At 28.1% G+C, this 23212-nt stretch overlaps 1 protein-coding gene across 2 annotated transcripts in view; it reads right to left on the bottom strand.

Annotated features, from left to right (window-relative positions):
* Positions 1-23212, bottom strand: part of LOC136988159 (histone deacetylase 4-like) — a 218772-nt gene that overhangs the window by 9749 nt on the left and 185811 nt on the right. For both annotated transcript variants that reach the window (XM_067285980.1, XM_067285979.1), the window contains 8 exons: positions 18725-18882; positions 17283-17338; positions 14931-15018; positions 11282-11401; positions 9234-9331; positions 5807-5925; positions 3926-3995; positions 1629-1777 (listed from right to left, as the gene is read on the bottom strand). In XM_067285980.1, coding sequence (XP_067142081.1) covers positions 1629-1777; positions 3926-3995; positions 5807-5925; positions 9234-9331; positions 11282-11401; positions 14931-15018; positions 17283-17338; positions 18725-18882 — 858 coding nt within the window. The remainder of the gene's footprint in view (positions 1-1628; positions 1778-3925; positions 3996-5806; positions 5926-9233; positions 9332-11281; positions 11402-14930; positions 15019-17282; positions 17339-18724; positions 18883-23212) is intronic.

The raw sequence follows: 23212 nt of genomic DNA, 5'->3' as shown, positions 1-23212 counted from the left end.
ATTAATAAAAAACAAGGAAACAACATTTTAAAGTGCATTTTTATTCAAGTGATATATTCATAAATAATATGTAGCCCAAAAAGTAGCCAATGTGCCAATAATATTTTTTATGCCAAACTAAAAAAGGGTAGCCAAATCTTGCAATGCTGGAAGTAATAATAAATAAAGCTGGAGATGGGACTCAAAAGATTATAGACCCAAATGCGGGGAAAGGAGAGAAAGGACAAAAGATAAAGTGAAGAAGGTTAGAAAATTAAGAGTCAATATTTGCATAACGGAAGGTCTATTTAACCTTTCTCACTACTTTTTCTCTTTCTGCTTTTCTCTCCTTTCCCCAAATTTGAGTCTATAATTCTTTCAGTCACAACTTCAGCTTTATTTAGTATTCCTTCCTCATTCACACATTTCCAAGTATTTGAAAATATTTCCTTTCACTCAAAAATAAAATATGTATGAAGGTTTTCTGAAACTTCTTGTTTTAATTTATGCCGTTGAAATAAATAAATAAAATTGTCGGTTTTGTTTACACGCTTATTGGGCTGCATTGGAACTTGCCTTGGGCCGTGGGTTGGACACCCGTTATAAATGATCTGCTTTTCATCAGCTGTCACTAGACATTTCAGAAAAGGGTCATTTTCACTTCATTTCTGAAGAGAATTGCAAATGGAGATATGATCCAGTAAGTTCTTTTCCATCAAGTTGTAAGGTATCCAAAGGTTGTAATAATTCACATATTCAAAATTCTTTAAATGGTGAAATACAATACTGTTCAATGATTTCACTATGTCTGCTATCTTGAGTTTTGTCTGCTTCTAGTGTAACAAGGATTGTTATCTAATAATGTTTTGATCTGGTCCTATTCAACAATGGCTGATCTTCGTGGAGCATCTTTAAGTTTGAAATTACCTGCTTTAAATTTAGCAAACCATTTTTGAATAGTTTATTTTACTACAGTACCCTCACTGTAAACATCACATATTTATTTCAGTGTTTGTACAGCATTTTTGCTTCCATTTTTACAATGAGAAAAATTAAACAAAATTTAAATAATGTTAATGGATTTTTGGTAATGGATGAATGTCAAGATAATTTTTGATAATATTCATTAATTCATATGATTCTAATATGCATTGTCCAGTGTCTTAATTGTTGGCTATCAAAAATTGCTATAAACTTTCTGAACAACCCAACATTTCTGTAGTTATTGAGAAATTATACATAAATTATAAAAAAGTATAAATGAGAAACATTATTATTGAAAACACAAGGTTTGAAATGATCATATGAAAGAAAAATACTTAATAATAAAATGTAAATTATAGAACTAATTATTGACTCTATACTTTGTAAAGAAAACAACCAAAGTGGGTATGTACTTTGTGAAATTTTTAGATTTAATTAAATCTGAAAATGAGTTTAATTATGCTTGTTATCCAACAGAATTTTCAAGATCTATATAAAAACAGCTTTCATTTAGTATTAAAAAAAATGTATCAAAGTTTAAAAAAAACACAACATATTTATAATGGTTTATTCATATGTAAAACTATTATAGTTTAAACTAAACTGATGTTTTAAATTTAATTAATAATAATTTTTTATTGATAAAAGCAATAAAAATTATTAACCTTGTATGGCAATAAGCTGTTGCAATACTTCAACGGAAGCATCGTTGGGTTTACGATTTATTTCTTCTTCCTTGAGAGAAGTACCTTCATCCCCTAAAAGGACTCCAACACATTCTTGTGTGCAGTCACAAATTGATGGCAAATCATAGCTAAATAATTTAAATTATAATAAATATATCAAAAATATACTAAATTACTCATAATTTGATAGCATCTTAACATACAAGACAGACCAAAAGCTTAGGTTGTATAAAATAATTTTCAGAAAAATTTTTATTCTAGAAGTACTACTATCAAAATTAAATATGCAAAGAAAACCTTAATACAGTCATGGTAATATTTTAATAAATCAATTTTATGTTATTTTTGCACCTTGGTTTCATAATACAGTTGACCTTAACACCAATAGACACAGTGACCAAAAAATTGTTAAAACTAATTCATATTTTAAATCACATAGTCATTTTTGTAAAAAATTTATAAAAATTAGAAAATACATATATTTGGTTCCCTAGAACTCATTGTCATTATTGGTCCAAAAATTGTATAAATATTCAACAGCTACTTTTATTTCTTTATTTTTTGCTATTCAGGCAAACTGCTTAATTTTTTCTCAATTGTAAATTTTCATCCGATGGAGAATTATTGTTTTAAAAAATGAAGACCAAATCTGTCCATAAAGGATCACCATTTATTTTCTCTGTGTTCCAAGACTATACACTTTTTGGCAACTGACCTTCCTTTGTAGGCTACTTGTTGCCAGAAGTTACAAAAAGTCCTTTAAAAAACACAAACCACATCCAATTAAAATTATAAATAATTTCTAAAAATGGAACCAGTGACATACAGATGTCTTGCTTGCATCCACCCATACCTTCTTTGGGGTGTAACTGCTTTTATCTACTGAAACAGGCACTGGAAAATGTAATTTAAAAAAAAATTTTCTCAATTCTTTAATTGTTGATATATTTTTGGCTACCGTGTATTTTATCATAATTTCTTTTTTGGTTTACCATCATGCACTTTGAGGAGAAATAAAAATTTTCAAAGCAAAGAAAAACCTTGCTGAACTTGATTCATTTTGCACTGAAATGGATGTTTAATTTGCATTGACAGATCTTTTTTTAGATCACTTAAAAATAACCCAATGTAATGAGTCATAAAAATACAAACAAACAACAACAACAACGATCATGTGACATCTGAGAGAAGTTGATTGGGCTGCAATTTAAAAAACTGTAGACCTATAAATTCCCATTGTCATCTGTCTTTCCTTAATCTTAAGAAGACTTGGCTGAAAGACAAAACCAGATATGGAAAGCTTAGGGGCAGGAAACATAGATTAAGTATATATGAACTGATAAAAACTGGAAGCCACGTTATTTCAATTAAAAAATTTTCCCATGAAAGGTGTTAGATAGATGATTGACATGACTGCATTGCTAACAGAAAAGTGTGATGTACAGGGGCAAGACACTACAGTACTAATTTGAGGTATATTTGAGCATATTTTTTAACTTAAAACAATGAAAAATATGATTAAAAATTGCAGCCTGATATTGTCACAATAAATATTTGCTCATTTTTAATTTAAAAAATTATGAAAAACTAGTTGCATAAAATACTTGTATATTGATAGTATTATTATTAGTGTTTTGGATCATATTACATACGTTTATTTCTCTCAAGTTACTCTAAGTTGTACACTGTTTGTATTTTTGAAGGTTCCTGTTACAAAAATAAAATTGTGGAGTTGAAATAACAAATAACATTTTGCCTTAAGTCACATCACAGAAGCCACACATTTTTTGGAAAGCAATAACACCAATGCAACAAATTTTTTTATCACAGAGCATATCATCCTTATTTTAGGAAGCCAGCAATTTTTTCATAGTTTAAAACTGTGAAAAAATTGATTAATGGCATTAAAATTTCTTATTGAAAATCAATAAATCTGTTTGAATTCTATAAGATATATGTTCTTATTGATTAACAGACCTTTAATTTGTAAATTATCAACTTTGAACAGTACAATAACAAAACAATAAAAACTTTTCTGATATAGTATTTAAAAAAAAATATTTAAGTACTTTTAACTTGCTTACAAATCAAATGAATCATTAAAAAGGATTTGTTTCAATTTTAAACCAAAAAAACCTTAACTGCCAAAAAAAGTTTGTAACAATTTATTATTGTCATCTAATTTGTGAAATTATTAACTTATATAAAAAGTAAAACTAACAATTTAATTTTATATAATTATTTTTAAAAGTAATAAAATATGTATAAAAACATACCCTCCTTCAAGAGCTAAAACAATTCTGCCTTTTGCCAGCTGCATTAACTGTTTGGTCATATATCCAAAACCTAAAATGGAAGATTTATTATTAATTTAAAAATTTAGATACAAAATGGATATATATATATATATATATATATTGTGCAAATTATGCATGTTTTTACTGTAAAAAATCTTTTAAATTAAATGGTCAAGAAATAATTGGCATTTTATATGCTATGCAATTTATATGCATTTTATATGCAATTAATCTATGTTTACAGTACATAGACTTCATTTTTCTTTTGTAGTCATCATCCAAATTTCCAGCTAAAACATTAAGTATATATTATTCACTTTTGATGATCAAGTTGTCTTGTCTGCCATCAACCAAATAAGCTTATCTTTGGAGTTGTTAGCAATATGAGATTATATTTGTACAGATTATTGAAATAACCTTTTCACAGTGTTGTTGAATTTGATAAGTTATGCTTCATCCATTTCTTAAGAAATTCCCTCTTTTTGAATTGTCAACTTTGTAAAGGGGTGTGTCTGTTACTGTAAAAGCTTCCAGTAAATTGCAATTGAATTCTGATCCATAGTTAAAACCATTAACCTGTTACTGTACTTTTGGTGTTCATTATTTTTTTGTTGCTTGAATTTCTCTTGATATTTATTTGATGAGCAATGCTGTTCCACTTGATTATTTTTATTTACACTAATGATGTACTGTACTGTATCTGATTTTTGACATTTGGATCATGAAACAGTTTGAAGTCAGTGCAATAAGTGCAAGTGCAGCTGCTTAACAATTTGTACAAAATAGATTTCATTTTTCCAGTCATCATTTTCCTCACATGTAACAACATATTTAAGCATTCTTTAGCAGTTTTAGTTGAAAATATTCACATTTACACAAAAACAGTTGATTCAGCATGTGCCCGGTGCTTTTAGGATGTGAGTTCAAAGAAGATGAGAAGTTCTTAAGATGTGAGTTCACAGGACAAGTTCTTTGATAACTTCAGATAACTTTTCCATAGTTCAACTGAAATTCACCAAATTCTGCAAAAATACAAAGCAACTGTCTGGCTTTATATTCCAAAAAACACCACTCAAAAATGTTAAAACATTTCTTTGTTATTAAACGTCAAAAATTAAGTGTTTTTTGATTATATCTTATCTGAGAGTTAATTATATTTTCCAAAAAATAAAACTTTTTTATTACACTTTTCTTTTTTATCTGTACTTTTCATCATAAATTTTTTATCAACAATAAATCACTTATAATCTTTCATTTGTGACATATATTACTGCTCAAACTGCTCGCTCAGGCTAACTACATCAATAAACATCTTTTTGAGTTTCTTGATGTAACTTACTTAACTAGTAATATAGAAGATTGCAATTATTGTTGTTTTTTAATGTTATCATTAAAATATATGCATATATTAATAACAATAAAACCATAGTTTAATATATTATATCAAACATGCAATATCTAATAAACAGGAATAAATTAAAACAGTCTAATTAAGTTAAAAAATTGTTAATAGAATTTTCTCTATGCTATTCCATCAAGAAATTTGTGTGATTAATATGATTTATTAATAAGAAAAATAATTTACTTTTAAGTAGCAGGATCAATGATATTTACCATTAATGAATTTCACAATAAAAAAAAAACTGCTGTGTGATATAGGTCCATATAGGATTCACAATGAAATGAATTTGTTTATCCCATAAATTAATCTAAGATTTTTTTAAAAATACACTTTATCTGTTAATAACAGTGAAAATTTTAATAATGAAATTTTCCATACGTATATAATATATCCCTTAATTTATGTCAGTAAGAACAATATATACAGTAAGAATTTTAAAAAACAGTACAATTACTTACATGCTGGTGAAACAGTATATCCACCTAAAGGAGCAGGATGTCCGAGTGCAGCATCAAATCCTGCAGCTACAAGTACTATTTCAGGATCAAAATCAAATGCAATTGGCATCACAATGGTTCTAAAATAAATAGATGATATTTAAATGTGTAGTCAGTCTGAATTCAATATTTAATAGACATACATCTGTACCTGCACTGGTTTTAAAACCACTATAAAATAGTTCAACATACAAAATATTTAAAATAGAAAAGCATACATACAGTATATAAATTTGAAACAGACTAACAGTCTCAAGTTTTGTTTCAGTTAGCATTTTCAAAAGAAACATAATTTAATAATATGTTCCTTTTTGAAAACATATGTATTTCCATGTGAATAATTTTAAACATAAATTCAATAAAATAAAGAATTGAAAATGAAGAAATTTCAATTTTAGGATTTATAAATAAAATGATGATAAAAACAATTTATGTATTCTATTACTGATATAAATAAATTTGGCTATTGAGTATCCTATATAAATCATAGTTAATTTAATGTTTTTTATATTGTTTCATTTGCTGAATGGAATGAGAATAGAATAATGTCAGGATAATAATTGGACCTTATTGAACTTATGATAAAATTTAAATTTTAAGCTATAGTCCAATTTAGTAATATTCATACCCAAAAATCAAATGTAATCATCATTATCTATAACATATCCTAGAATTGAATAAAAATCTGACATAGCTAAAGATGAGTAAATGCTTAAAATACAAAATGGTGTTAAGAACAAACTCACTAATGAAAGTGCTTTCACCTTTCTTTTTACAAGGGCATCCAGAAAAAGAATGTTTGCTCACTCTGCACAGGTGAATTATCACCTTCAATTTAAGGTCACTTTTTCTCTGATGTGAGCTTAGCATATGTAGAGTTTTGATAATGGCAGACTTATTGTTACTGTAGCCCGATGGTAACAAACATAGCTGAAAACGTTAGATGAATAAAAAATAATTACTGGAATAGGTTGTTTATCTAAGTATTTACAGTAATCCAGTTTATGATCAATATATGTTACTGTTTTGTCAAGGATTAAAATGTGTACAAAAATAAAAAATCCAATCAAAAGCAAAGAGTTATTTGTTTTCTAAATATAAAAAAAAATTTGTACTATAGAAATTCATAAACAAATCACAGAAGTGTATGGTGATCACATTATGAATGAACCTTTAAAAACCCCCAAATTTCAAGGACAAATTGGTAGAATTTTCTCTCCCAAGTTTGTGAGGTGACTGTGCATCTCTTTTTTCTGTGCTTGTATCTTGCTATCATCAATGCAATGTGAGATGGTGCCCTATCCTGCATAAATTTGACAGTAGGTAGTGCTTTTCTGTCTTGCAAAGAGTAGATGACTTGCTCATGCAGCAGTGTCAAATAATGCTGTGCAATCACCAATAGTCTTCCAGCCAGTACATGGACAAACCTCTTCTTCAAAGTAAAAGGTCCCACAATGTAAGAGACAGTGAAACCATACCAAATCATTTGTGGTTAATGAAGTGGCTGCACTGTGTTCATTGTGGATTAGCAGTTGCCAATATGCAACAGTTCTGTGTTCACTTATTCATGCAATAAAAAGTAGGCTTCATTTGTCCAAAATACAAACAACCAATATGGTTCCTGTGCAGTTTTTGCTAAAGCTCAAGGCAAATGTTTCCCTCTGTATCGTATCTGCTGTGTAAAGCTGGTATCAGTGATTGCAATTTGTATGGGATAAAGGATAAGGATGGGATAAATCCACAATGAAGGATATGCCTTACAGAGGATGAAAGAATACCCAATTACCTTGCAACTTTGCAAGTACCATCTGTTTGAGATGCCAGTTTGTCAATTTCAGATGCCACAGCATTGGCACAGGACTCTGTTAATGATGGTCTTTCACTTTGCAACAATCCTCCAAGCAATTGATTTCTTCAAATCATCTGACAAGGTTTACTAACCCAGCAAATGTAATGGAATCTTTTCTCTTCATTTGATTTTTCTGTGATTAAATTTTCACAAAGCTTCTAATGCTAATTCTGTTCATGTAAAAAAATCTTCACTAAGATGGCTTTCTCCTACAAAGTTAACATTTTGTTGTATACTGATTTTACTAAAGCATCAAATGAATAGAAAAAATCCACTGAGAACTCAATACTTTTATGATACAAACTCATTTTCGTATCTTCCAGAGAATGAATTTGTGTTAAATACAATCTATTGGTGCCTTTTACAAATTACAATTTTTTTTGTTGTCAAAAAATCCCCATCCTGAGAATACTTCAAACCACACTTCAATGTGATGCTTTTTCATTTGTTTATGAATTTTTAAAGTTTTTACACACATTTGGCTGACCACATATTACTGACATTAAAGTTTTATCTATTTTAATTAAATTTTTTTTTTTTAATTTATTTTTGCATTTATTATTATATATTCTACAGTGCTTGAAAATCTTGGATTGCTTGCATTAGCTTTATTGCTTCTTTTTTAAATATTTATTATTTTATTAGATTTTAATGGGAATTCCATTAAATTCATCGGACTTGTATATTAAGATTATTTGTACATTATTTGTATTCCTCTATCTTTTATCAACATTAATGTCATCATACAAACCTGAAAACAGACTTTGTCCTATCTACAATTGCAGCTTCTTTCAGTCACTCCTAACTTAAGAAAATATAAAATACTGCAGGTGAGTTCCAATAATGAGTCTGTAGCAAAGTCTCATCTACAATGCTTGAGATTTGGATTGCTTATACTAACATTGGCTTTACTGATTGTCTTTTTAAATATTTATTATATTATTAGGTTGATATTTTAATTTTTTTTTATTACAATCCATAATTCTCTCAGCAATCTGTTTTTAATTGTAATTATTAATTATTTAACCACTATTTATAATAAATATCAAGGTTCTAAATTTTCTATTTTCTCTAAAAATGTTCAATCACTTAACAACAAATGTATACTAACATTACTTATAGATTCCTATAATCTCAATTCTTGTAGAAAGTTGAAAACACTATAGTGTCCTAGATACTGATTACCAAGGGTGGCTCAATGGGTAAGGCAATAAGGCAACTGTCTCAAGTGACAAAGTGAGAGGGGCAAAAAAATGAGTGATCAAAATGTTCAAAATGAGAAAAAAACAATTTTGAGACATTCTAAATAAATATATTTCTTTCTAATATGTGGAAAATTAAGTTTTCATTCGTCTAATATAATTCTGCAATATTTATGATATTAATATACTAAATAAAAGTGTTAAGTGCAAAATTAAAAATAATGTAATTTTGTATATTTATAACAAGATTAGGAAAACAATTTAACATGAATGGATGTATAGAAGACTTCATCAATAAATATAAAAACTATTCAAAAATTTCTATGTTAATATTTACCTAAATGCAGCAATGTATTCAGCATCACCTACTGGTGGATTTAATGAATCATTCCAAGCTATGTTGACATTAAATCCTATGCCATCTTCATTTCCAACCTAAGTAATTAATATTAAAAAATTATTTTTTTTTTATAATTTTGATAAAGCAAGTTGGAAAATTATGCTGATATTTTAATATTAAATAAGGAGATACTTAAATTTGGGATAAAATGAAATTAAGTGTTCTGACCATATAATTTTACTAAAATATGTTATTAATTTTTACAAATATATTTTTGATTATTTTTAATGCCAGTGTTTAAAAATGCTTACATCATCTTTTCAAATGCAATGCCATTTTAAAAACAATAATTAACCAAACATCTTTTTGAATGTATATTTCACAATAACCAAAAACAATTTATAAAGAATTATAAGTTAATAAATTTTTATATTTAAAAACAAGCCAAATAACTTTATAAAACAGTAATTAGGAATTGCTTATGCTCAATTATTCTATTCCATGAAATTTCAGTTTGAAAATTTAATATAAATAATTTAATCTTTTATTATAGACAACAAATTGTTTGTCTTACTTTATTTTGAAATAACTCTCACCCATTTTCAGAATGTAGTCTATAATCTGTTTTAGATTATCTATATATCAAAATCTGTTAATGTGTACATATGTAGCTTGCATTTATTTCCAGTTTGATTTTGACAACTTTAATAGTTAGAGAGATGCAGAGTCAAAAATGACCTATTGAAATGTTCAGTCTGGGATCCAAAAACAACTTATAAAACGGGCATTTTCATGGATGCAGAATGCTTCTCCCTGTCTTCCTATTGTGTGGCACCATACGCTGAAGAAGAAATCGCCTCTGCATCTTGAAATTGAATAGGATTGCATTCGACCTCATGACAGACTTTCTCCTTCCAACACCTCGGAACCTGCAACTTTTTGAAAGGGATCCGAAAAAGTAGTTCCAGTGGGATTCACCCTTCAAGGGACGAAACAAATTAAAAGATCCAACTTTGCCTACTGTTGACTGTTGTAGCTGTAAGCTTATTCTTTTGTTTATAATAAACCAGGTAACTATTTGTAACTGTGGAGTTTGTCTCTGTACCAAATGCATCCACTCATGCTTCAGAGTGACTCAGACATTCTGACATCATGCGTGGCTCAGCAACCTCACAAAAGGTAATGTTCAGACTCTCCTTATAAGTTTAATTGATGTATAGTACAGTCTTTACATCTTTTATATTTTCATGTCAATTTAAATGGTTTTAATATTTCGTTAATAATTTTTCTTATTTTTACAACCTTTTATCCAATTTTATTAACAAATTTTTTTTAGCTTTTATAGGTATATGCTTTCATTGCATTTTATTGATATTTTTAGTTTTACTAGTTTTAATTCATTTTAATAGTCCAGTTGTTACCAATATAAATATATCATTTCAGGTATTTTTAATTTTAATGAATTTTTATGTATACTGTATATGTAATGTATTAAATGGATGTAATCCATAGTATAATTTAATGTTTCATTTTGCCAGATGTATATAAAATAAAGATTGGTAGAGGTACAAATAGCCCAAAGTGCATTTCTTTTTTAGATAATAAAGTTGTATAATCAATTACTGGTGTACCTATATGATAAGTTCTCTACAGCAATTTTGTGCTCACTTCCAACAATCCTGTTGACCATTTGACTGATAACAGATGAATGTTTTTTCTGAATAGTATGCTTTTAAGTTTTTAAATTATACTTTATATTGAAGATTAAGCTATTTTTCCAGGGGTGCAGAATATATTTAATCACACAAATGAGGTTTGTGAAAATTTAAAACAGTAAATTTGTAGTATAAAAATAATAATATGACACTAGCCAACTTGCTTTATATCTAATTATTAAATTAGTCTTAATACAGCATGATAAATAGTCCAGAAGATCATTTGGCAATACTAATTGAATTAGGTTGTTGTATGTTGTTAATAAGAAAAAAAATCATAAAACAAAAATTAAATATGAAAAATAAGAAATTTTTAAGAATGTCACATACTTCCTGAGGATATCCAGTGCCTGGGAAAAAATTTCCATCATCATGTCTGTGTAGAGATATATAAAGAATATGCGGATCATCATAAAAAGCTTGTTGAATACCATTTCCATGATGAACATCCTGAAAAATTATAAATTAGATCTAAAATTATTTTACCATTGTTAAAATTTTATAAATTGTAAAATTGTTACCTCTTTTCAAACATTTTTATGCAACAGTGTAAAAAATATTTGCTAAAATTTGACTTATATTTACTTGAAGTCTTGAAATAACAATCATTGGAATTCCAATAATTCCAATAATTACCATCTATAGTATTACTATATCATTTTATTATTTAATCTGTCATTTAAATTTAAGTCTATTATAACAAAAATTTAATATTTTTATAACTAAACTGTCATTGTTTCGATAATAAATTTTGTCATTATTACAATTACTACATTTTTTAAAGATCCTTAATTTAGTAATATAAGTACAAACTATTCAATATTAGAAACATTCAAACCAACCTTTGAAAAACATCAGTGATAGATGTATTATTCTCAACAGCTACAAATGTTTGATAAACATGTGATAAATAACATTACTGTGGGTTCAATACTCATAAGATGACAACTGCCAATATAACCACAGTTTTTCAAAGTGCATTTAATTGCTATTAACATGAAAACCATTAAAATAGAAGGTGTTAAAAAATGCAATTAAATAAATATTAATTGCATTTCAAAGACACAGGTCTTTCAGATACAATAAGTAGTATCTCAAGTATATGATTTTTTTTACAGTTTTAATCTTAATAAAAACCATATAACTGCATAAGCTTAATTCTTACATAATATATTAGGGCAATGTATTATAGGTATATTTAAAATTTGGTATTTTCTAAATCATATACCTCTTACGCAAGAAAGAAGAAAAAGAAAATGCCAAATTTCATTTTTAATTTTTTAAATCAAATTTCAACGTTCTAATAGGATAATTATAAATGAAAATTATAATATGTAAAAATCCATTTTTTAATTTATCTCAATAAAGCAAGCAATTGCATGTATTCCATATAAATAAGGAAAAAGTTTTCAAACCCATCAAAAAATTATATTCTCATTCCTCATTATTATTGACTAAAACTAAATTATTGCACAAATTAAAATTTTTCATCAACTTTCAGAATCAGTATAATTATTTTAGACTCAATTCTTTTTCAAAAAATGCCCAATATAACTTTTAAAAAATAATTTTGAAAATTCCATCAATGATATTAACAATAGGTTTTTGTGTAATTATAATACTTATATAAAAATAATTATTAAAGGTTAAATATTTGAAATACTTGCCATAATTAGTACAATAGAATAAAATTTCTTTCTCATTTTCAAGAAAAAGAAATTAAACATCTTAGATGACATCATTATTCCTCTTTGTTGTTTATAATAAAGACTCAAGGTGTGTTATAAACAACAAAGGCTTAATCAAAATTAATCCAAAGTAATTCCAACTAAAGTTGAAAGTATTCAATTGCAAAAAGTTCTCATTGTTTCCAAGAATTTGTGCTAAGTATTTTAGTGCTTCTTAAATATGATCCTTTTGAGCTCACATAACAGCAAACAAGCCAATTTGAGTACTAAAAACTAGTGTCTTGTTCTGCTGTTGGAAATCCTAATTTCATTAGAGTAAGACAGAGCCAAGTGATTCTATGATCTGGCTTCTTGAGGAAATTTAATATTCTAATTCATGGGCATAGTCAGAGAGGGGCAGTCCAGGACCATGGACCCCTAAATTTTAAAAAATTACAAAAAATCTACAAAATTCAAATGCCTGCCAACTATTACAAATCCTGGCATGAGCAAGATCATCATTCTCTGGTATCACTTGGAACATCCCACTGATGTTCAAAAAGTTATGAGGTAATAGTAATAGTCCTTTATTTCTTGGAATTTGTATAGGAGAGACTACTCACAATTTCTGGTATTAATCAACCAACTGTTTGTTACAGATGAGTTATAGTAAATATAAACAACACAACTTATACAGCCTTGAAGAACAAAGTAAAGAAGCTTACTTTCATTTTTTACTAATAGCAGCAAGATGACATCAAAGTCATCCTCCAATCAGTGATACCCAACTCATCTGGTCATGTGTTGAGCTTTCTCAAATAGACCACTGCACCACATTTTTTCACAGAAATAACTATTTTTGTATCTTCTAGAACAGGGGTGGCCAACTGTTGTGCACATAAGATCTACTTTTTATCGTAAAAATGTGTCACAATCAACTTGTTATCATAGGCATAGTGTAAGTGGGAAGGAGGGAGTGTGAAATACATACTACGTTTATACACTGTGTTTCAGTACGAAGTGCACTCACTGCTTATGAGTCGAGTCATAACTGCATGCATACAGTTGCGTTTGGTTACAAATATAATACATTAAGTCAAGACATCGCTAGCAATCGACCAAAATTGGCTTGGCGATCGACTTGTTGGCCACCCTGTTCTAAAACATTCTAGAAAATTCTGAAAAATAAAAATTCTTCTAGAAAATACCAGAATGTAGGTTAAGTAGGTATATAAACAATGGAAGACATTTTGTCAAATCAGTTTACAAACATTACTTACTACAGAATGGCAACTTGTAATGTGTTAAAATGAACATAAGATGATTTTTCGAGAGTAAAAAAACTTTTTCCTCTTTTATATAGTTTGAAAACTAAAACATTTTTATGTTAATTTATTTATTTAAATCTTCTCAAATAACATTTTAGCTTCCATCTTGATTAGACAAACATCTTATCACTATAGTTACATTTTATGAAACTCTCTACAAAAAATTGAATTATACATATGCAGTACAGTACATCGTCTATATTAAAGTTATAATGATGTTTTCTTTCATCAACCAAGAAAATAAAAAGTCCAGAAAATAAAAGTAGGAGTGATAAAGACAAAGAGTCCTATGCTAAATTATGAACCTAAGCCAGAGTTTTGTCATCAGTTCAAGAGAGAGTAATGACATTGGCAAGAAGGAAAATCTTCCTTTATGACCACATCCCAAAACATGAAAGTTTTAAAAGGCTGTTGGAAACCACACCAAATTATAACTTTGCTGGGGGTTGCCAAATATCTTAAAAGAAAATTTCAGTACAGCTGGCTTCAAAAATATTCTTCACAGATGACATATTGTAATCACTTAAAGGAAGCTCTTTGTCTGTACTGTGCTATTTTTACACTTACTACTGTACAGGGAATCCAGGGTATCTTCACTGTATGACCTTTTATATGATACAAATATATGCAGGAATATTACAAGAACAATAACAAAAGTTGGTGGCACTTGGCAGCAACCAAAACAGCAAAATCCCTTAAGGAGGAAGTACCCATAGATGTTCAGCTGCACACCAAAAGTTAACAGCAGAAAATTGAAAAATTATAGCATCAATCATCTTGACCATAATCTTCTGTGGAGTTTATGATTTACTCCTAATACGCACAGAGCAATGCAAAAGAATTTTAAGACTTAATATTTACTTAAATTATAATTATTAACTTAGATAAGAGATGATGATAATAATAGATGACTTAGATAATAAAATTCATTATAATTAATTTAATATTAAAACTCAACTAAATTTGCAAGCAAGATTTTCTTACCCAATCCACAATTAGAATTTTCTCTAGTTTTAACCTTTGACGCAGCTGTTTTGCTGCAATTGCAATATTATTGAAAAAACAGAAACCCCTAAAAATAATAGAAAAAAAATTAATTTTATAATATTGGTTAAAGAACATTATATATATATAACATTCATATTATATTTTTACAATTTATTCAATAATTATGAAATGTCTATACTGTATATATTTAATATGAAACTTTAATATATCAAAATTATATTGTTACTTATCAATTTGGCATCAAATCAAATCTATTTCTATTTATAGCTTTACTGAATTAAATAATCTAAATTATCTGATCATTAAAGTAATTTTAGTAAAAATGATTTAATAGTGAAAGTATATAAATTTGATAAAACTAAAATAAAACCCATTGTTATCCCTTTTACTTTCCCAACTTTTCATCTGAGGTGAACTTTAAAATAACAATAAACTGATTTTAAAAGACTAAAACCTCTATTTTATGTTACTTTCTTTATTTTTGTAAGTTTTGTAAGTTTTTATAAGTTATGTACTTTTGATTACTTAATTTTATGACAGTATGTATTGTTTGAAGGGAACAATTTGTTCTATGAAGTGCAATAACATGAAAAATGGAAGATTGAAATGCATTTATGAGAAAAATAAAGAAAATAACATAAAGGTTTTAAAGTCTTTTAAAATCAGTTTATTGTTATTTTAAAGTTTACCTTGAGTTAACTTTAAAACAACTATAAATATGTAAATTTAAATAATAAATGCTCTACAGAAGGTATCAAACAAAATTATGATCCTTTATGGTTGAAAATGTTAATAATGAGGCACTGTAAAAAACAAAGAGCCATATTTATTTGGGAATTCTTGTGTATAGCAACTAATAACTCATATAACAGGATGACTCTTGACATCTCAGACCTTTGGGTATCATTCTTTAAAATGCCAGAAACTTAGTTTCTATCTATGGTGCCATGGACTGCCTTGCAATACAATTATAATTTTAATAACTTTTTAAGATTTATAAAAATTAATTTTATAACTTTTTGCTTTACGTATTTGTTTTACATTAGTCTGTATCTTATTGTTTAATCATTTACCAAAAAGATCATTAAGCATCTATGCATGCAGAAAGAAAGTTTTTAAATTTTGTTCCACTTCAACAAAAATCTTTTGTCTAATGAAAATGGTAATATAGCATTGAAAGTACTTCCTTATACATACATATATATACACAGTCAAGTCTGCATAAGTCAACACCCGGATAACTCGACACACTCTTGCTGTCCCACACTCTGATAAGTCGTCACCCCCTCCTGAAAAAGAAAATGAGTTCGCACCACACATATGGTGCAAACTCATTTTTTTTTTCAGGAGAGGGACTCGATTTATTTATTAATATATAATAATATATTATTATTATTAATATATATATACATGTTAATAAAAATGCCTTAACATTTTATGTATAAAATATTAACAGATAAACAAAAAAAAAATATACAATCTACATCAACGTCGCACCAGAATCCAATTTTGCATTTTCTCATGCCAGAGGCATTAACAATCCTTAGACGTTACTTACCAACAATTGACAATTGTAAAGATGATGTTTTAAAGGCGTTCATGTTCGTTGAAAAAGAAAGTCGAGACAGTTAAGTAGTCAAAACAAACAACACTAAACGAATTTTTCAGTTTTTCATCTACAGAGTAATTGTAAATGGAGGACACAATGTATTGTAAGCCTATACTACTATACAATGCACTACTGTATTTTATTAATTGTAGTTTTGTAGTTTTTTTTTTTCCAACTGCGCTTTAGTCATCACATCGGATAATTCGACACATTTCCACTTCCCCTTGTGGTGCGACTTATGCGGAGTCAACATATATATATATATATATATTATAATTTTTATGAAAACTTTTAATGCTGAAAGACAGTTGTTTACTGTTGTTTTATTAGTATTTGAAAATATTTTAATTTTAAATTTAAAGTATTTCAACTTCAATAAATATTGTATATTTAAATAACTATTTATAACATATTTAATTAAACATTTTTTTAAGTAAAATATATTTTTCATTAATTGAATAATGAGAAATTGATTTTTTCAAGTAATCTATATGTACCTAACAGCAATTGTATTTTTTAATTAAAATTGTATATTAACAAATTCTCTGAATATTTTTTCATTTTATATTATCAAAAAAAAAAAACAACAACAACTTTTTATGCCAAAGTTATTTTATCCATTCAATTTTGTTTTGTTTCAAATTTAAGCCCATTGATTATGATAAAATAATTCAATAATTATTAGCTAATCTATTATCTTGTTATAATATTTTACTTACATAGCTTGTTGATATTCAGCATGATGACCAGGTGGTCGGACAACAGCAAAACCATTCTGTCATAGAAAAAAAACCAGATATTTTAACTGAAAAACGATATTTGTAAACATTAATTCATAATAAATAAAAAAAGTATTTGGTTTTTACTGTTTCATAGAAAGCTCTAATCTGATTCCACATATAAAATAGATCAAAATAAAACAAAATACCATTAATAGATAATCCTAAATAGCAGATGGCTCTACTTAACGAACATTTTTATAATCCCCAGATCCTTTAAGTAGGACATCTGTTATATTTACCTCTAAATAGCAGATGCTATTGTCTATAACTAACCTTACAAAAATAAATACAATGTACTGCCTTCAATATTCTGAAACAATTAACTACATATAAAATATTTAAAACAAAAACAAAGAATTGGTTCAAATATTCTTTCAGGCAACAAATTTGAACTATAGGTGTCAAATAAAGACTTGCTGAAAATAGGAATAGAGGAGGAGAGCAGGTTGTAAAAAGCTGAATAATACTCTATCTGTTAGAGAAGACTAATCTAGTTAAGTTGTCAATCACCACTTATTGTCATACATATTAATGTCATTAAACTTCTGTGTTTAACTATGTTTTTTAAATTTTGTAAAAAGTATAATGCTATACAAACAGTAAAAAATACTCAGTGTTTATGAGGAAAATGCTCCTAAACTTTGAATGTATAAATTGTGGTTTTGAAAGTTTCATTTGAGAAATTTTGAACTAAAGAATACAAAATGTACAGGGCACCAAAAAACTGTTGACAAAGAAAAGTTGCATGTAGAATTTGTTAAAAATAGATGAACAACAACTTGTGAACTTGCAACAAATCTTAACATGTCATACACATCTATTGTTGAAACACTTCATCCATTTGAAATGGTTGTAAAACATGATAATGATTGTGTTCTGCATGCATGAAGTAGAAAAATAAAAACTGGATTGAATATAATTTTGTATGACAAAGGTAGGCAGCTCTAAAGTTACATTTTATTTTTAAATTAGTTACTCATTTTTATCATAGCAAACTTTTTATGGATGACAAAATTAAAATTAAAATATTTGTTAAGTGAAAATTTGTTCTACAGGGGGCAATTGTTAGGTTAAGTACTGAGGTACCATTGTATTTAATTAACATGATTTTGATATATGAGGGACTAATTAATCACATTAATCAAGGGATGCCTGTAGTAGGTAACCTGTACATAGTGGAAACCTGTCTACTACAGAAGAATTGTTCAGTCCCATGGGATTCCATTATAGACAGGTTTAACTGTAATATTAAATTTTCTGAAATATGTTATTAACAAATCTTTTAATTTTTACATTAGATTTTTAAACAATACAAGCTATTAAATATAGGTAAAATTTTATATTATATATTTAAAGTAATATTAACTTATTTATCTTACTTTTATTTCTCCTGTGGCAACTTTAAAAGCCAATTCAATGACACAACCAGCAGCCATTCTTGCAGCATTGGCAGTGTGAAGTTCATTCCATGTTGTATCAGAATCAACTCCAACACCTCCGCAAGACATCATAACAAAATTTTTTATAGGTAAATCCGCTATTAAAAAAATAAAAATTTACATAAAAATGTTTTGTAATCCTTTGTAATTTAAAATGCATTATAATTCTTTGTAATTTAAAATGCATAATAAAATTACTGTGTCAAGAGTCAAATTTAAAAGTAAATGAATCTTGAAAATATTTTTATCTTCAACTCAAAAAAAAAAAAAAAAAAAAGAAATTAGAATTTCAGAGTTCTTTATCAAGTTTTATGATTTCCTAGAATAAAATTATAATTTATATTTGAGTTGGTTATTTTATTCCCTGAATTTATTTATCTGGACAGGTTGAAAAATCTCAGGAATTTTTTGGAGTTTATCCTAGATATGTCATGCCTCATCCTCAACCGGCTCCATGATGGGCTTAATTAAGAGCCCATCTTAGTACCCAAAAAGTGAAAAAACAATTAAAAAAAAACCTTGAATCTGGTTCTAGAATTTGTGTTCAGAATCTGGAACCTAGAAAATATACTGGATATAAATGAAAAATTATATACAACATTAAAAGGACTTTTAAGTAAAATATTAACAACAATAAATTGTAACCGTGATAAGCATAATAAATGAATTAATATCAAAAAGGAAATAAAAGTAACGTATATGTGTAATAAGAGAATAAAAGGCTAATTTTAGAAGATAAAATAGCAGTTAATCTGGCAAAGACAATGAAATTCCTATTGTTTCAGAGAGTTCTCAGGACAGTGATAAAATTTAATTATATTGTATATAACTAGCTGGTAGTTCTTAAAACTATGCCAAGAAACTATGGGGTACTTGCATTGGTCCATGGTGACAAAGACACTACCAGTTCAAAGAACTGGCAACCTCATCACCAAGGGGCCACACCTGATAGCCAGGCAAGTTCAGCCATAGGTTTTTTTAATGCAAGTACATAAACAAAGCAAAATAATAAAGAAGACAGGTACAAATAGGTATCTTTACCATAAGGGATCCCAAGCCTATGCAAAGTGGGTAACTTTTGGTTTCCAACCCAATAAAAACTGAATAGATTATGGAATTAAAAATTTTATTAACATTAAACAGTACTGATTCTGGGTAGCTATACTGTCAGCCAGAAGAGCTCACTGTAGAACAGTGTTTCTCAAACTTTTTGGTCCGCGACCTCCCTTTTGCACTTAAAAATTTCAAAGAACCCCCCGAAGAATGGGTATGTGTAGAAACATCCTGGAGGGGAGGTTAATTTAAATTCAAAAGGAGTTAATTTCTTTTGTTTAATCAATCTATCCCATGTTGAAATTTTTCTCCATTGCATGTCATGTCATGTTGAATTTTCATCAATGTTAGGCCTAATGAAATTTTTTTTAATAATAATTGTGGCTATTGTATCTTTAAAAATTATTTTTTTATTTTGCACAAACAAAATAAATATATTGAAAAATATAAAAACAAAAAAAAATTATATTTTGGAAGTTAATCTAGTCTCAAAAACGTTCCGATTCAGCAAGAGACACAGCCTCAGAAAAACAAGCAAAACTTACCACTCACAATGGGAAAAAAGGCCTCGTTCAAATACTGGTGCCAAATAGCTTATACGACAATAGTGGAAACTCTCGTGAATTAGCATGTACGCAAACTAGTGACATCTAGCGGTTTGAGGAAAACACTAACACCGCAGACTACGTAAAGTCTAACAAAACTTGCAAAAATACAACGAAATAAATATTTTATCATCTTTTTGTCTATATTTTATCATCTTAAAACAGAATTATAATTTTATTTAGTAGGAAACTTGGATGGATAGTGATTTAAAGGAAGAAGTTACACCAATAAAACAAATTGCAATAAAAGCAGATTTTAAAAATTAAAATCTGAAGTTTTAATTTAATTTTATTAAATTGAAACAATTTTTTTAAAATAAAACGTTTTTACATGAAATGAAAACAATTGAACACAAATATATCATGTATATCAAAATGCATTATGTACACAGTTTGATCATACAGGTCATGGATAATACAGTTATTACATATGTGAAATCATTAATTTAGCGCTTTTGTTCTCAGAAAACTTGCAGAATCATTATTTTTTGTTACATATGCTTTAATAAGGACTTTGAAATATTTATCTGCCAATAATTTAATACAATTCTCACAAACACCTCTAATATTTGCATTCTTTAAGAAATAATTAACTAACTTAGTTTTAATTCCATATGGACTCTGTAACAAAAATATATTAAAACTGTTTTGAAATATTGTTGATATTTCTGAAGATAATCTTTTTTCATAAAATGGTTGAAACACACGATATAATTTCTATCTAAATATTCTGGCCCTTTTGTCTTCAAAACCTGCTCGTATCATATATCTCGGCAGATAAGACGATAGTTGAATCATAAAAAAAGGCCCCCAAAATCCAGGGTCATCTTCTAGGACAGATACAAAAAATTAGATTGAAATTTATATAAATTAAAGCCATTATAAAAAAACGAACAAACCGTAATTATGTCCACAAAATGGAATAGCCCATACAACATTTTTGTGAATAGTCATTACCTGAATGCCAAATCAGTGCAAATGCTTGCGACAATCGCAAGGCAGTGCTGTCAGATGCAAGAAAATAAATTTGTTTATTTGAAAAATTACAAATAGGACATAATTCTGTATACACTATACAGTATTATTATCCTGATGATGATTGCTGATCTAAACTAAATTCATAAGCCATTTATAGTTTGGGGGTCATCTTATAGAACAGATATAAGCTAAAACTATAAAACTCCGACAAAAATTTATACCTCATCTTATCTGAAGGTTGTCTTATCTGCCGAGATATACAGTAATAACCAACTGAGTGCATCTGAAAATCAATATAAACACATACATTAAACGATAACAATATTTTAAAGGAGGAATGTTGATATAAATGAAAAAAATCAAATTGTTTATTAATTTACTTACACTTGTTTGTTTTTAGAGAATCTGTAAAACAACTTAAAATCACTTTGTATCTTTATAATTAAAGCAGCCATACATAGCGCAAATAATCCCTCTTCCGACCATTCTAATTATTGTGCGATACAAAAATGTTCAAAACTTTATATTAACACCCAATAACGTTTCCTTATACACATGGTACAAATGGAGTGAAGTGTAGTTATCTCCTCGAAGCACTAGACGGCGGGCAGAAGCTTGTCGCCAGTTTTCAGCAGAAGTTTCCACTATTGTCGTAATAAACTATTTGCTGGTGTGTCCTTAAGTACCCTTTCATAATTGTGCTAGTGCTTGCCAGCTAAAACATGCATAACGACAAAAATAATATTGGAGTAGCCCAAGACTTAGCAAAATATTGCAGTGCAACAGCACTAGTGGAAATTCGAATCTGCCCACTGAAATGCTTTCGGTTGATTGGTATTTGGATAATCGATGCTCTACTATATTTTTAACTCGACTTTCCTACAGATGCAGTGCTGCTAGCAAACACCGTTCCAAATGACAATGTCATTCTATCATAGTTTAGGTGGAGTGGAAGCTCGGGGATTCCCCAATGGCACACATTTTTGAATGTTATACTTAGGCTCGTATTAAAATATTTATATTGTTTTTATTATTTATTTGTGCAATTTATTTAAGTAAAAATTATTTTATATATTTTTTATTTTTACTATTTCTAAACATGAATCCATAGTAAATTTATAAAATATTTGAAAAAAAATTGATCTGGCATCAATTTTTCTGGGACCCCAAATATTTTTTGCAACCCCCACTTTGAGAATCACTGCTGTAGAGGATAAAATATGCTGCTCAAAAATCCAAAAGGTGTCGTTTTGCATAAGTCAGTAAAATGACCTACAAGGGTCTTATGGATGAAAAAATTGACAAATGCAACTCTCTCTTTGAATGCAATTTACACTATGTAACCAACCCACCATTTTTCAGCATACAAGCAAGCTATGTACTGACCAGGACTTGTCCGATCATTTGACACTCTGTGTTTGATCATCAATAAAAATTCTTCAGTAAATCCAAAAATATCATTTTTTAAATTTGACTCATGTGAATACTATTATTACTCGCAAGCTTAAAGTGGCAGTTCTCTAGTGTGCATGCAATTTTTTGACCAATTAAAAAAAACATTCTTCCTGTAAGGGTCTGCTTTTTTCAAAATCAGGCATTTATTGTAGTGCCCTTTGTTATGAATGCCACCAAAAGAAGAGCCTTACAATCTCAGTAAATCATTGCCAGAGTTTTCAATTTAAAAGTGTCTGATTGAATTTTTGCAAATCTTTAGATGAGGAGGGATGGTGCCGTTTGAGTGACTGACTCTCTGGGCTGAAATGAGACATCCAGTCTCTTCACAAGTAACAAT

The sequence above is a fragment of the Centruroides vittatus genome, unplaced genomic scaffold (assembly GCF_030686945.1).
Source record: "Centruroides vittatus isolate TY-2023 unplaced genomic scaffold, ASM3068694v2 scaffold_324, whole genome shotgun sequence".
In the NCBI taxonomy this organism is placed as follows: domain Eukaryota; kingdom Metazoa; phylum Arthropoda; class Arachnida; order Scorpiones; family Buthidae; genus Centruroides; species Centruroides vittatus.
This window is presented reverse-complemented; position numbering and strand designations above follow the sequence as displayed.